The sequence below is a fragment of the Fulmarus glacialis genome, unplaced genomic scaffold (assembly GCF_000690835.1).
Source record: "Fulmarus glacialis isolate BGI_N327 unplaced genomic scaffold, ASM69083v1 scaffold44219, whole genome shotgun sequence".
Classification (NCBI taxonomy): Eukaryota; Metazoa; Chordata; class Aves; order Procellariiformes; family Procellariidae; genus Fulmarus; species Fulmarus glacialis.
The window spans coordinates 67,367-83,152 of record NW_009236153.1 but is presented as its reverse complement, the minus strand read 5'-3'; the positions used below and the strand labels follow the sequence as shown (position 1 = coordinate 83,152).

The 15,786-nt window shown below is 39.0% G+C and overlaps 1 protein-coding gene across 1 annotated transcript in view; it reads left to right on the top strand.

Annotated features, from left to right (window-relative positions):
- The window catches only part of ABCA4 (ATP-binding cassette, sub-family A (ABC1), member 4), a 74,221-nt gene that overhangs the window by 14,535 nt on the left and 43,900 nt on the right, over positions 1-15,786 (top strand). Inside the window, exons 7-14 of the mRNA XM_009586267.1 lie at positions 2,646-2,735; positions 3,120-3,360; positions 4,860-4,999; positions 6,112-6,228; positions 6,999-7,196; positions 11,700-11,905; positions 12,721-12,897; positions 15,510-15,732. Coding sequence (XP_009584562.1) covers positions 2,646-2,735; positions 3,120-3,360; positions 4,860-4,999; positions 6,112-6,228; positions 6,999-7,196; positions 11,700-11,905; positions 12,721-12,897; positions 15,510-15,732 — 1,392 coding nt within the window. The remainder of the gene's footprint in view (positions 1-2,645; positions 2,736-3,119; positions 3,361-4,859; positions 5,000-6,111; positions 6,229-6,998; positions 7,197-11,699; positions 11,906-12,720; positions 12,898-15,509; positions 15,733-15,786) is intronic.

Genomic DNA, 15,786 nt, shown 5'->3' with positions numbered 1-15,786 from the left:
TTCACCTTGTAACTTAATGTCATGAGACTATCACATTGGCAGTTTGCTGTATACAGCAGGCAGGATACATGAGCAGCTGCTAAAGTTACATAGAAGGTATTGTTGGACTTTTCTGCCACAGCAAAGTAACATTATGATTAATTTAACATGGATTTTATTCAGCTTTGAGTTGCTTAGAACTGGGAACAGAGGATGCCAGAAGCTTTAATTGACTCACCAGCCAAATTACTGTTTGACTATTGTAGCATTGACAGTCACTCATTGTGCCCATGTGATTTTGCCAATCCTGATAAGAATCTGTGGTCAGCTTTTGAAAGCTGCTGTTTTCCATTTCTAAAAATATACTTGGATATTTTCATATATCTGATACTTGCTGAAAGTAGCAGCGAATCAATGCTACAGTACTTCTAAGATAGGTTTTAGGCATTTAAGGACTTCATATGAATATGCACACTGCACTGCCCAACTGTACAATTAAGGTGCTAACATATCATGATTTTGCTGCCATATCAAATAAAATGGAAAAATGAGATTTGCTGAAGCAGTTGTCTGTGTTTAAACAAAAATAGACTCACATGGGATATATGAACATAAACTGAAACCAAAATCTGGAGTTACAAAAGACTGGGTGTTCAGATGCAGGCTTACAGTCTGGTCTGTTACTACAAGATATGTCTGCCAAGACTTCCCTTGAGTATTGGAAGTCTGTGTGTTGGAAGGGTATCTGTAGCCTGATTCCCGGTGGGTTTTAATGTGCACCCAGCTGTGGAGAAGAGGAATTACCTTTTCATGATGCCTAGCACCATGAGACCTCAAGTTGGTAGAAGCTTTCTCATACTCCCATCACTATAGTTGCTAAATAATATATTTCTGGTTTTTTCCACGGCAGAAGTCCCCCTTTTAAATCAAAATCCATCTCAGTTACTCCTGTTAAACCAAAAGGTAGACTGTGCGTAAGCACTCCTTGCCACAGTTATTTTTGCAATGTGCTTCTCTACCACTTTGAAATCAATGTTCCTTGTTGAATTTGTGATCAACATATTCAGGCATGTATGTGCATAAACATACACTCAAATCCTTCATGTGCTCATTTACACCCTTTAGGGGTTTTTGCCAGAAATTAAACCAACCCACATTTTTGATAGCAAAGAAGAGACAGAAGAATAAGACCCTTCCTTTACAGTCTGGCTGGTTCAGCTGCAGCAAGGAAAATGAGCCTCTTTCTGGAGCGTTGCTGTTCTTGAACCTGGCTGTTTAAGCTTCGTTTGAAGTTCTTTAAACCTTACAAATAAATGAAAATAAAATTCTTTAATACCTTATTGCAATTTTGGGTGGAGATAAGCAGTTCTTCACTAAGCATAGACAGATGTTGCTGAAACAGCTGCTATGATCAGTATTGCCACATGCACTTGATATGTAATCAAACAATATGTAGATTTACACTCAGTTACATACGCAGAATAAATCTTCATTGGCTTTTCTCTGGTTTGCTTCAGATTGTTTACAATTCCTGTTGCTCGCATTTTCAAAAAAGCCAGGTTAAGGCAAGTGCTCCAAGAATCCCGTATAATCTTTGCAGAGACTGGTTCCCCTTAGGGGACAAAGGAAAAGTGTTTTTCGAAGCATTGTGTGTATACTTCCTGCCTGAAGGAAGGCAAATGACAGAACAGAACATGCTAACATAAGCATTCCATAAAAACTCTTGCATTTGTGATTCCCTGCCAGACACCTACACTGTGCAGCTGTCTTCTGCTTTCTTAACCACCTACTGACTGAAAGGAATGGCAGGGAGCCAGCAGGATGCATAGCTACACAGGTTTGGGGAAGTCTTTTTAGGGGGTTATCTCATACATATTGCAGTCTAGCTATCTAAAAGTCCAGCTTTATGTTTTATTGTAATACCAGAAGAAGTAGATGTCTGAGAAAGCCTCAAGACTACTAACTCCAAGCATACATGTGATTCTTTAGACAGTTGACTAAGAAGGATGCAGTGATGCAAGCAAAGTGGTATGTCATGGCATGCCATGGTGTCACCTGTTTCTTAAGAAGCCAGTGATAATTAAAGTGTTAACTCCTGCTGGAAAGGCCATTTGGCCAGTATGCAGGAGACTGGAGCAGTAATGGTTTCTGTCAGATCTGATGGACAGCAAGGACCAGACTGTCTCCAAAATCAGGAAATCTCTCAAGTGTAAAGTACTACCAGTTATTTACCCCCATGGCAAATGGGGGCTTCTGTATCACAACCTTTGCTAAATTCAGAAGTTACCAAGAGCCTGTACATCTCACTGGAAGAATAGTGTCTGTGAGAAGCAGCTTCTCAGAAATCCCAGTTCCTGCATTCCTCCTCCATTTTTGCACCTTTTGGGATGGTGGGCTTAGATAAGCAGAACAAATCCCATATTTTCAGTGCCCTGTGACTGTTTCAGCCTCATATTAGTAAGAACACTTACACAGGCTGCTGTGTGAGTCTGTACATGGCTACTGGATTTGTGGCCCCACAAGACAGGCTTACAAGACTCACTGTTCCAAATAACTCAAAGTATTTGAGCTAAAGAGATGCCGTTTGGATTTTCTTCTCTCACTGTAATAGCTGTTGTCATGTAGAAACTATACAAAACTCATCTGTATTTCTGATCTCTTCACAGCTTCCCACTGTGTTGGACAGAAACTCACCAGGTGCTGATCTGAAGGCCTGGGGGAGAGTGCTGTCTAATGTCTCCCAGGCAGTGCAAAAGGTAAGTGCTCCAATAATAGATGGCATCACTTTTCTGCGTAGTGCATAGTTCTCCTTTTCCTCTGTTCTAATTATATTCCAGTTACCTGCTTTATCAGAAAGAAAATAGACTTGTTTGGGAAGAGCTGATTCCTTAGAAAGTCATTCTTCTTTCATTACAAAATAAATGTAGACATAAGCTTTGGCAAATATGAAGCATATTCTTTTCTTCAGAAAAGACACAAGAGAACAAGAACTGAAAATGGTACGTGTGACCAGGACAGAGGAGATAAAAGGATGAGGTTCTGACTGCATCCAGACTTTACCAGTCTGGGCACAGCTGAGACCTCACCAGATACTTACCTCCTTTGAGGGCTGCAATTAATAAAGTCTTGTCTTACTGCAGCTAGCCAGGAAGCCAAGCGTTCAGGACCTTTTGATGGTTCTGCAACCATTTGTACAAGACAGAAGGCCAGAATCCTTAGGCCACCTCGTGAGTTCCCTCTCTGATCTTTTCTGTGGCTACCCAGAAGGAGGTGGATCCAGAGTGCTTTCCTTCAACTGGTATGAAGATAATAACTACAAAGCTTTCCTGGGGATTGAGTCAACAAAGAAGAAATCCAGTTATCTTTATGATAATACAACCAGTAAGTTTTTTCACTGAACCATTACAGAGACTGTAGACAGGTGCACTTATGTTAGAATACCACTGTTGCATTTATAAAATAACATTTTTAAACAGTTGATTCAGGAAATTAGAGACAGGTGAAATGGTTTTACTTCATACTTATTTCATAGCTGGAAGCAGGGAAGCCCAGGAATTGAGAACTGCCAGAAATATGCATTTGCTTTCAATATGAAGGCATAAACATCGTCATCATCATAATTAAGACAGTCCCTCTGTCTTATCTTCTAATATATGCTACTGATATCAGGAAGAACTAGATGCCTCTGAAGAAGGTTCAGGAAAATACAGTTCTGCATTCTGGAATTGCTTTTCTCCAAGATAATTTTTTTAAAGTCTCTCAACTTGATTGATGTCCTGGAGCACAGGAATTTTAAAATCTCTCCTTTTAGATAATACTCAATTTGATACATGGCAGCTGTTCTCTTCCTGCATAAAAGTACATATATTTTGTAGCAGTAATGTTCTACAGCATAATTAAATCTTACATAGAAAATATTTCAATTTACGAGTTTTTTGCTTTGATTTCCTCTCTTATCTTCTTGCTATATTAATAGGAGAGAATGCAAAGAGGAACCCATTTTATCTTTTCTACCATTTGTTATTTTATCTTTTTATTATGTCCCCTTCTGTTTGCTATTTAGTTTTTCTCTACGTTGAGACCACCAGCAATTTTTTTCTGTACTAACACCCATATTATAGCTGGCAGTACATTTCTGTGTCCCTTCTGCTATTATAGATATGGTTGTATGGTTACGAAGTACAGGTGAGCATTTTGCCTGTAGAGATTCCTACCTTTCACTGTTCATGTTAAAACTTGGCTCTACTTACATCTGAACCTTCAAAAGACCTGTAAAAGTTCCCAGCCAGGGAACAAAATAGTTGAATGCTATCCAAGTAAGCTAATTACTTCATAGTGCAGGAGTAAGATAGAAATGTTTACATTAAAATGTTCAGTTCTAAATTATTGCAGGATCTAGTTCTGAACTGTTTTGGAATTCAACATCTAAACCTGCTGGATCTCCAGTCCAATAGTTTATACTGTGTAAGAACTAACCACTAATAGGAGAAAAAATAGGTTCGTATCAGTATCAACTACAATACAAAGGACCTAAGTCATTAGGAGAAAAGCAATTAGAGCTCAGAATTGTTCAGTGAGATCTGAGCTGTCTAGTTTCTTTCCATTTGAAATACCTTATAAATAACAGCAACTATCAAATGGTTAAATTTATTTGTTTCTCTTCCAGTTTCCGTGGTGTCTACTTTACAACTGCAATATCTACTTAGTAGTCTTTTCCATTTATTCAGATGTTGTACTTCTACATTGCAGAATGTGCTTAACCCATTCAGATTCAAAATGCTTTAAACTGTCCATATTGCCAGTAAAAAGCCCTGCAGGATGTTATGTATGATAGGATTTGAGTAGGGTTTCATGAAGACTGTCTTTCTTTCTGTCTTTAGCACCCTTTTGTAATGCATTGATCCAGAACTTGGAATCAAACCCTTTAACCAAAATAGCCTGGAGTGCTGTGAAGCCCCTGCTGATGGGAAAAATTCTCTTTGCTCCTGATTCACCTTCTGTACGGCAAATCCTAAAAAATGTAAGAAGTTCTGAAATACAAAAATAGATATTTCTAAAAAATTGCATTCTGAGAAACATCTTATGAAAAACAGTGACCCAGCTACCTCAACCTAATCAGATTTTCTTCTTGGAACTCCATTTGTTCTGATGGTCATCAGAGGAGGGACAGTTACTCTTTGTTTAAAAAAAAAGGAGATGGATCTTCACTGATTCATCCCATCTTGGTCCACACTACATGCTTTTTCCAGCTCAGGTAGCCTTTTGTTGACATGATTCCACATTTACACTAGCAAAAATAGTAATGTTTTTATATATTTTACAGATGTAGGAACATCAGTGCCAGTAAATATTTAAATAGAGCAGCTACGAGGCTTGCATAGACTCATTGAGACCTAACACTGAGAGATTACAAACCAATAGCAACATCATGGTTTAGTATTATATATGTTGAAATGATAAATAACTTTCACTTCACGAAAACAGGATGGAGCCTGGACTCTTCAGCTAAGTGCCTGAAGTTGGGCGAAATGAATCTGAGCAGTTAAATCAAGGTCGCATATGACTTAGGTTTTGGCCACCTCATAACCAGCAATTCACTTACTCTCAACATCTGTGTAAGCCACAGAAGAACTGCTGCTCGTAGCTCACACATGAAAACATCAGATTTACAGCAGCCCAACATTTCAAATCTTAACTAATATCTTAACTGTAAGAGTATCTGTCTTCTCCAACTGCCTCCCATTTATTCATCTATCCACATGATCATCTTTCTTTTTAGTTCTTAATGGAGAGAAATAGTCAAGGGGAAAAGGGAGGAAGAAATCATTCTACCTAAAACCTGACTATTTAAAGGAATAGAAGTTAACTGCGGTTAATGTGCACTTGTTTTTTCCATTACATATACAACAGAAATGTATCCTAAGTGACTGTGATTCCAGTTGGATTTTGCAAATTCTTCTTCTGAGGATTATTAACATTATTGCTATTTTAACAAGTTTATTAAGTATTGAAGGTAAAAATTGCAACATTTCTAAGTTACAGGTTTCACTGTCACTGAATGGCTGGATCATAAATTCTGTTAGTTTATCTCCTTAGCTTTCCAACACTCTTTTCTACTGTTTTATTCCTTAGGCAAACTCCACTTTTGAGGAACTTGAACGCCTCAGACTGTTGACCAAAGCTTGGGAAGAAGTAGGACCTCAGCTGTGGTACTTCTTTCAAAACAGCCTGCAAATGAATATGATCCGTGTATGTTATAACTTAGCAGGGATCCTCAGTAAGAGCAGCCTTTCACCACCCTTTATTTTTACTAAGGGAGAAAAGAATTAATTTGGAAGGTTTGGCTGGAAGCACAGCCTTTGCAGCAAGGAATCTGTGGCCTTTAAGGCTGCTGGACTGGTTACTGGGCTTGTCTGAAGTCTAGTGGTAGATGCATTACAGCATCTCTGTGACAAAATCTCAGATCTGGACACTCTCTAGAATCTGGCTAATGACTTCTTAAAAAAGGCAGCAATCGTTGCTTCCCTGTGTCTCCAAAATGTCCTTCGAGAACAGACAACTTGATTTTCTTGGGTTCTGCATAGGCAAAGAAGGCAGTAGGACCATGTTTTTGCTGGGTCCAGCAATTTACTACCTTAGGAAATTGCTTATTTCCACATCTGTTAGATCTGACTTTGATCAGCTGCAAGTAATATTTGTAGTTAAAGTTTATAAAGGACTTCATACTAGATAAAACATTGTTTTTTCCACACTCTTCTCTATTAGATTAGACATTTATTGCATTTATCCTCTTGCTTATAAGGAAAAATGCAATAAATAGTGAAGGGTAAACTTCTTTTCATCCATCCATCACCTCCAGTTCAGCTATGCAATTGCCCATTTATAAAATTAATTCCTTAGCATGCCCTTTTGTACTACTTCATAGCTCAGAGCAAGCTACGGAAATGGAAACCTTTCTAGCTAAACAGGGCATGTGGAGAGGATCATTGCAGTGAAGCTGTCCTGATGTGTTTCCTTAGGACTCTCTGAAGCACCCTACAGTGAGGGACTTCTTAAACAGCCAACTGGGTGCTGAAGGCTTAACTGCTGAATACATAATCAACTTTCTCCACAATGGGTCTCCAGGGAGCCGGGAGAAGGGAATGGCAGACTTTGACTGGCGGAACATCTTCAGTGCTGCAGACCAAGCTCTGCGTTTGCTCAGCCAGTATCTGGAGGTAAGGTCAGCCCTCTCACTGCTGGGAATACTCATAGAGAATATCTTAAAGCAGGGTAGGCAGTATTTGGAGTCTGTGGCAACAGACAAGAAGGTTAAAATCATAAGATATCTTCATTTGTTTCAAATTTAATCTCAATATTAAAAGCATGTTTTTGAAATAATACAGCAGTACAAGAACATGAATACTTATTATAAAAAAAAAAAACTTCAATATCATGATCCCCAAATGCTATATTCAAAATGTTGGTTGAATGTCTGAACACATTTGATGCTGAGAGGCAGAAAGTGAATGTAAAACCTCGAGGAAGCTTTTTTTGTAAGTACTAATAACTGACAGGGCACTAATTTCAGCAAGACCAGGACCAGAGAAGCTAATAGTTTTTTGGTAAGTCCCTCATTTAAGTACCTGATCAAAATTCCATAGAAACCAATGAGGGAGTTTCCACTTGTTGTGTAGCCACTTCTGACAAGATGTCTATGTCTTTCCTGGAATCTGTACCCCCCTTCTCTAGGGTGCTGTGTTTTTAGTGGGGCTCTCTGAGGCTTTTTGAGAGCCACAGTGCAGGAACTGAGGTGAAGTAATGAAAAATGCTAAAAATGTAGATTAAAATATCAAAACATTGTAGAAATACTTTGGAAGATACTTTTAGAAAGAGTTTACTCTGGTATGGGCAATCTAACTTACTGATGAGTTTGTCAGACTCAGACTAAGTCCAGTGCAAAAAAGGTTATATTTTTTAAGAGGGCTAGGCAAACTGCTGCATCCATTCCTTCCCAGAGCTGGGTAAGTGACACCAGGAGTTTTTTTGTTGTTGGGTGGGTTTTTTTGGTTTTGTTTTTGTTTTTTAATCCTCTATATTTCTGTCTGCAGATAAAGATGTGTTTGGAACTAGACCTGAGATGGGGTGGGTTCCTGCAAAGTTAGATAAATGAAATGCCAACTCTTCTTTGTAAACTTATGAGTCCAGGCAAAACTAGTGGACCTTGCAATGTTGCAGGTTAACTCCAAGAGTTTAAAAAAACTGTTGCTGTTGGCGGTAATATTAATACTTGGGAACTCAACACTTAGCATCTGCCATATGACGGTCAGGATCTTTATAGAGATGAACTACATCTTACAAGCATCTCTGAAAGGAAAGTAAATTTTTAGTTATTATTCAATGGTTAAATATTTTGAACCGCAAGCTCACAGAGAAAATTGATACTAGTCATAGGCCACAGGACCAAGCCTAGCTCTCCTAATTCCAATCCAGTTCAGTCTAAAAGACCATTAATCCCCTGCAAGAAGTCAGGAACTGAGAGTTTATCTGCCTACCTGTAGCTATTACAAGAGGGAACAATAAGGCTTTTGCACACAGCTGATTCTTCCCATGATCTTTTTGCATCATGCTAGCAGAATTACTTCTTATTCAAGCTGAGTGAAATATACTGCTTGCAGCAGGTCAGTGCTGGGACATCCACAATATCAGGGCAGTTACTGTACCTGGTAACAATCTTTGTGTCCTAAAGTTCTTTGTAACGAGCTCATTCTTTTAAGTCTGCTGTTTACACTGAGTTGTTAGCATTTGAGAATGTTTTCACATTGTGCCAAGCACAATGAGAACAAATATTTCCCTTTTGGGGACACCCTACTCTTTACCATAGCATGCAATGAGGAGAGGTGTGCTGCCAGCAACTATCTTTGGAGACTCCAGATCTCTGTTGCAAGCTGTGGTTCAGCTGAGAATCCCACAAATTATGCAGTGGCTGCTCATCCTCACTACCCCAAGAATTTCCTGTTCTTCCCTTTGATTACCTTAGGCCATAGAACAGCTATGAGAGCGCTACCTAGTTACCTCTTTATGGTTATTATTTTCTGGGTTTATCTTCCAAACCTGTTCTTAGTATTTTAGTTTTGGTTTTCCCATCTTCATTGGACCATTTTAAATTGTTAAATAATTACTGGGCAAAGATCTGAAATAAATTTCCCCAAGTGGTTGATTAATGAATTTTGATATAGTGAGGTTTATGAAGGCACAAGCTGTGTTGCAATTCACTGGGAAAAAAAGCCTCGGTAGAGCATACAGCCTTTGTTTTGAATGCAATTAATGTTAAGAGAAATTCTAGCTTTTGGCTAGGAGATTATAATATAAAATCTCTTTTCACTTTCAAATGGTGTGAATTATTGCAGCACTGGTGTCTTAGTCTATGTTCTTATACAAGCTTTGGTTTCATTCTACTCATGCAGAAGATCTATAAGCACTTGTGTTTTCTGTTTTAAACACTTGCTGCTTCCTTGACTGGACCTCTGGATAAGAGCCTGTTCTGCTCCTCAGCTTAGTCCAGACACTGTCTATTCTGCAGTGAAAATCTAGATAAGATCAGTTGTCTGTCAATACTTTGCCAGTGCCACTGCCGCAGATTCCCCTGGAAAGCTACATGAGTTCTTCTGCAGCTGCAACAAGTACCTTAAAAATAATTCTTCATAACAAAGAAACAGCAAATAGTCCTCCAGACACTGCAAAGACACAGTTACACAGCAGGACTTTGCTGTGGAAACACTGACGCTTTGGCAAGAACTAAACTGAGTTCCAGAACTCAGTTAACTCTGTGGGATAAACATATCCAAAAAAATTAATACAACCTGAGCCATCAGTCTAATTTGATTTCTCTTCTGGCATACAAACCAGAAGGTGTTTCTGCCTTATTTTGCTTTCTGATATGAAATTCTATGTAGTTTAATTTTGTAAGGCAAACTAGGAGAATTAACATTTGCAAAAACCGTGAAGAGTAAAGCTACAAAATAATAAAGTTACCAATTTAAGCACTGTTTTGTTTTGCTGCCAGTTAAAAATATATTTTCATATAGATCCCATTAAACTGTGATACTTCAAGTTGTAAAGGAAACAGAGCATGATTTATCACAGGGATAAATAAAGGAGTCTTTAAGATGTCTGCCCATTAAATAACAAGTTGCCTGCATGAGCACTTTGATGTGGAGTAATTTTTGGTTATTGACCTGCAAGAGATGATCAAGAAGATAAGATCAAACAAATTAGCCTCCTGGAATTTCCTTCTGGAAGTAAGATAATTCAATAAGTATCTTCCCAGTCCGTCAGAAGGTTAAATACTTGTACTTTCTGGTAATGTCTTGCCAATTCTGAAGGACAGAAGCTAAATATACAAACATAAGTCTGTAATTTTACAGATAACTAATGATAGAGTTTGTAGTGTTCACAATCTTTTTGTCTTACAATGCCTGTTAAGTAGGTGTTAAATGGGGGGACATGAAGGGCTTAGATTTTGATGACTTGGTGTCTTGTATATGGACTGATAATAATATATTTCACAATAATGACAGAGACTAAGAAAGAAGGCAGTTTGCTGTGAAGGGTAAACTACATTTTATTATTGAGATAGCCGAAGCATGTTAACTTAAGCCAGCACATCAATCACATGTCAGAATTCAGTAAGGACACAATATTATCATTAAGATCAGTTGACTAGTTGACTGGCATTAAATAGGAATAAATGCCTAGATACCTAAGAGACTTTAAGATTCAAATTTATGCTCTGACTCTGCCAGTGCTTCACTTTGCAAAGTGCTTTTCAGCTGAAGTCCATGGCTAATGTGGTTTTCTTATGGAATAGTCATCCTTTAGCTCCCTGGTGTTCAGTCAGGCACTTCCTAGGCTGAAAAAAATGTCCCAAAACTTGAAAAAGGATAGTGTTTTGATTCAACTGGACTGCAAAAAAGCTCTTATGGCCAGACTTATTTTATAGCTGACTTAATTTTATCTCCTGGATGCAGACTGTGGAGACAGTTCCTGAAACTGGGATCTCATCTGTGCTGCAGCTTTAGCCCTTCCAATTCAGATATTTGCCTTTTTGAGGGAACCTTCCAAGTATAGTTCAAGTGGCAGAGTTCACATTTCCATGGCTGAATGATTACAGTGGCTTAACTATATTTAAAAAAAAAATTTCATTCTATCTAATTAGTAAACGTGGCACCATAGGCTTTGGCTGAACCTAGTACTGGCTATACGTTTTGTACAGGTACATCTAAATTTGCCCTGTCATACTTAAATTGCAACAGCAGCTCCTGTTTTAGTGGCCACGCTTGCTTGATTTCTTATTTGTCGGGATGGGCATTTCTTGAGCTTGGAGGAGGCAATCCTTAAATAACAGGAATAAACTGCTTCAAAATAATTCCATCCACTCACATTGACCACAGCAATGCTAAATCTGAGGTTTACAGTTCGTTTTAGGGACAATGATGTTTCTGAGCTTGTATTGATAATGCTGTGTGTTTTGAATTTGTCATAAGAATTAGACAAAGGATGGGGAAGCTTTCAGGAAGGAGGAGAGAGCCTTTTAATAGTTTCAGCATAAGCTTTTAAAGCTGAAAATAGCAACTACTTCAGATGAACCTACCTCCCTTTTCTGTTTTTAACCACTGATGTTTGCTTTAATGTATACCTTTTACTAGTTTATTGCGATTTTTCTTTGTGGTTATTTGTAGTGCTTGACCTTGGATAAATTTGAAGGTTATCTTGATGAAACTCAACTGACTCATCAAGCCCTTCGTCTGCTGGAGGAAAACAAATTCTGGGCTGGTGTTGTTTTTCCAGATATAGAGCCTACAACCAGCAGTCTTCCACCACTTGTGAAGTACAAGATCCGGATGGACATAGATGCAGTGGAGAAAACAAACAAAATCAAAGACAGGTAAGCGATGGTTCCTTTTCAGTTCTTGCCTGCCATAACATGACTATGAGAGACATAAGGACATTAGAACCTGCATTGGATATATGTGTTAAATTCAACTGTATTCACCCATAGTTAGTATGTAATGCAGTGCAGAATCCATCTCTAGTTGCCAGGTACTGACACAAGTGGTATCACTATTGTGATAGTTAGGTGAAGCAGTGGGTAGGTGCACGGGTACATGGCAAAGGGAATGACTCTGCTCAGAATCTACTCATTAACATGCTTAAGTTTTTAGTTGGCTCCATCACTGGGAGAGGCAGACAAGGAAGTCCTATGTGGATTGTGACCTTGCTGTCCTCCACCTGGACAGCAGAACTTCTCTGCTGTTCCTCCTCAAGTCCCCCTCAAATGGACTCACTTAAAGGGATAGCAGAAATCATTTCTCAGGGTTGTCTACATAGAGGAATATAATGATGTCTGGTAGTTGCAATTCAGCTGTTCCAGTTCAATCTCCAAGGATACTGTATTCCAATACAGTTATTTCTATTCTAGAACAGTTACTCTGCTACATGATTAATTTATGTACATTTTTGGCCAAAATTGCTATTCTGTGTCAGTGTAGAAAAAATTAAAGGAAATGAAAGAACCTTCCAGGTCATATACTTTCTCAAGCAATGTGGTCTGACAGACCAAAATCTAGAAAAGACAACTCCAAGCAGTGCCCTTACAATTTCAGTAGTTAAGATTTTTAAAATTTATTAATTTCCCCTCTCCTGCCCCTCCCCTAAAGCCACTGTTTACCCAAATTATTTCCATGTGAATTTTCTTTTGAGGTACTGGGATCCTGGTCCAAGAGCTGATCCTGTGGATGATTTACGTTATATCTGGGGAGGCTTTGCATACCTCCAAGACATGATTGAGCATGGGATTATAAAGACCCAGACCAACACTGAAGTGCCATTAGGAATTTATCTGCAGCAAATGCCATATCCATGTTTTGTGGATGATGTGTGAGTAAAAGCGGTTTATCTTAATTCTGATGAATACTTGGATGGCTGGGTGCGTTAAGACTCTCAAGCACCAGTTCTAATCCTAGTCCAAAGGTATACATGCAAGAGCAATAACTGAGACATCACTGAATGAATTTGTTCTCTTCCTTATCCAGACTCCAGAAGCTGTCTGCCAAGGTTCTACCCCGTATCCCAATCCTGGCCTTTGTTGCATTCAGGCAACCAGTGTCCAGACCTAAAATGAACACAAAACACTGGCCCCTTAAAAGCAGCAGTTTTCTTCCAATTTTTGCATATCACACAAAATCCAAAAAATAATCTGGGGTTTTTTTGGCCTTACTTTTCCAGGCAATAATAATAACCTAACCTAAACCTTCACATTGATTACATGAGAATCTGTTGTCAACAGGGCACCCCAACTATAATGCTTTGATCCCTAACAATGTCAACCCTGGAACTACCCCTGTGATTACACAGGACCCAGCAAAAATGTGATCTTTTTAAAAGTTTTTATCTAACTAAAACTAAGCCTTATGCTATAGCATATGACCAATGCCTGTAGCAAAACTGAACACAAAGCACTGACCCGTGTTAGAACAAACACTGCATCATTCAGTTAACTGTGCAGAATCCTTTGAAGTATAGTAAGCTGCTTTTCCCTAATTACATCTCTAAAACCCAGCTTTCTTTATATCCAAAGAATCATTTTCTAAAGAAAAATTGAACAGAAAATGCTTGTCCCAATGGAATTGGTACCTCTCTTGCTATCTCTGTAAGTCTTGAAGAATCAAACAACCCAGTCTCTTCAAGTGTATTACCACCCTAACCCTAGACTTAATCATATCTAGATATGCCAGTACCCAAAGCTGTAGTTTCTGGTCCTTGAAGATACCTACAGACCTTGCAGAATAAAGAAACTAAAAGAGAAAGAGGTGGTTTGTTGCTCTGTAACAAAAAAAGAAAGAGACTGTGCTCCTGGGTGTGGAGATTTCATGGCTACATGAAGGCAGTGGGGCTGTGGACCTCCATTAGCACTGCCTGAACCAGCATGTGCGCTCCATATTTTATGAAGTGGTGCCTCTTCCCTGTTCACAGTGTGGCTGTTGCAATGCTGCAATGTGTGCTACTGCAACTGTCTTGGTATACATTTCACTCAAAAAAAACCAAACAAAAAAACCAACAAAAAAACCTCACACAACCAAAAAAAAAAAAACAAGCGCTATAGAAATAATTTCATAGTTCTGTCAGTGTGCTCTGTTCAGGCAAATGCTAGTACTTCAGATAATGGCAGATTGCAGATATACATAATATGACTTGTTATTCCCATCAGTTGTTACCTGTTAGCCTGACAAAATGTCGCCCTGGTAAGCCTGCTGTTTATTTCCTCTCCACTGAGAATACTGCAGAGGCAGAAACCCCGTCTGTGCAAAAGTTCTCTGAAGCCTGCAGCAGCCACACACAGTTCAGGGCTGATATCCAAACCTAGCAATGGCCTCTGCAGAGAGGCTGCTTAGGTGAAGCAAGCACATCCTCATGGTAAATATGTATGTTGTGCTATGCATGGCCTAGTACTGGGTTACATGTGTCCACCAACAGGCAAAACCCAGTGTACCTGAAGCCATTCTACAAAAGCATGGCTTTGTTTTGGCAGGCCAGATTGCTCTTCAGGAATTTTTGGAAAAAGTGAAGATTTTACATTTGTTTTGGCAATGGAGTAGCTATGATAGCATATGGCAAAAACATAGTTCTGTAGGGCTCAGATTTAGGAAGCTGAAGGTTTTTTTGCTCCTTTTTGTTTTTAGCAGCTCTAAGCTTTTGGCCTTTAAAGAATCAAGTCCATTTGGTTTTCAGGGCAATTTCATTGAAAAATTGCAATCCCAAATTCATAGAAAATGTTTTCAGCTTTTTCACCCCAAAATCTCTTTCTCACCCTGACAGCACACTTGCGGCAGGGCTTCACCAAAGATCATCTGCCAGGGCTGAGCAGCCATAGAGTCTGGGGGGAGGAATGGAGAAAGGGAGCAGTGCCTTCATCACAGTACGTGAAAGGCAGCCTGTCCCAGTACTGTCGTTTTGGAAGTGGTACCATGTGGGACAGTCCTAACGCATTCCCCAGGTCATGGTTTGTATGAATTTCAGCAGCCTTGTTGGCAGCATCTGATGCTTTTAATGCTTAATTTGTTTAATTCTTTTGCCAGTGAATCTTGGGAGTGTAAAAAGACAGTGACATTCCCAAATTGTTAACATTAGCATATGTCTTAAAATATTCTTTGTACATCATAGTAAAAGCATTATGGCAATTCACTGTGAAGAGAGATGTATTTTCATAAGCCACCACATGTTTTGTAGCCTTCAGTAACCCTTAGAACCTCTTTGTAAAATAGAACATTTATCTATCTCATGGGAGTGCAGCAACCGTTAGTTCATTAATATTTAGGTTGCTTGTGAAGTTCACTAGCAATGTGTTATTAATGTTTAGACTGAGAATTTCCAGTCCCATGTTCAATAAATGTATTATCCCCCATTCCTTTTCCTTTTCTTTCTTGCTTTTCATCACAATGTTTCTCTGTTTTACCTAAGTTTAATTCATCTCTCCCTTCCTGCTTTGGTAGCTTCATGATCACCTTAAACCGCGCCTTTCCCATCTTCATGGTGCTAGCTTGGATATACTCAGTTTCCATGACTGTGAAGAGTATAGTGTTGGAGAAGGAAATGCATCTGAAAGAGGCTATGAAGAACAGGGGTATAACTAATGGGGTGATTTGGTGCACTTGGTTCCTAGACAGCTTCGTCATGATGTCTGTGAGCACGTTCCTCCTCACAGCACTGATCATGGTAAGGATTGCCACTCTCAAAAACTCACTGTTGTGTTTGCACTGCTGATACCAG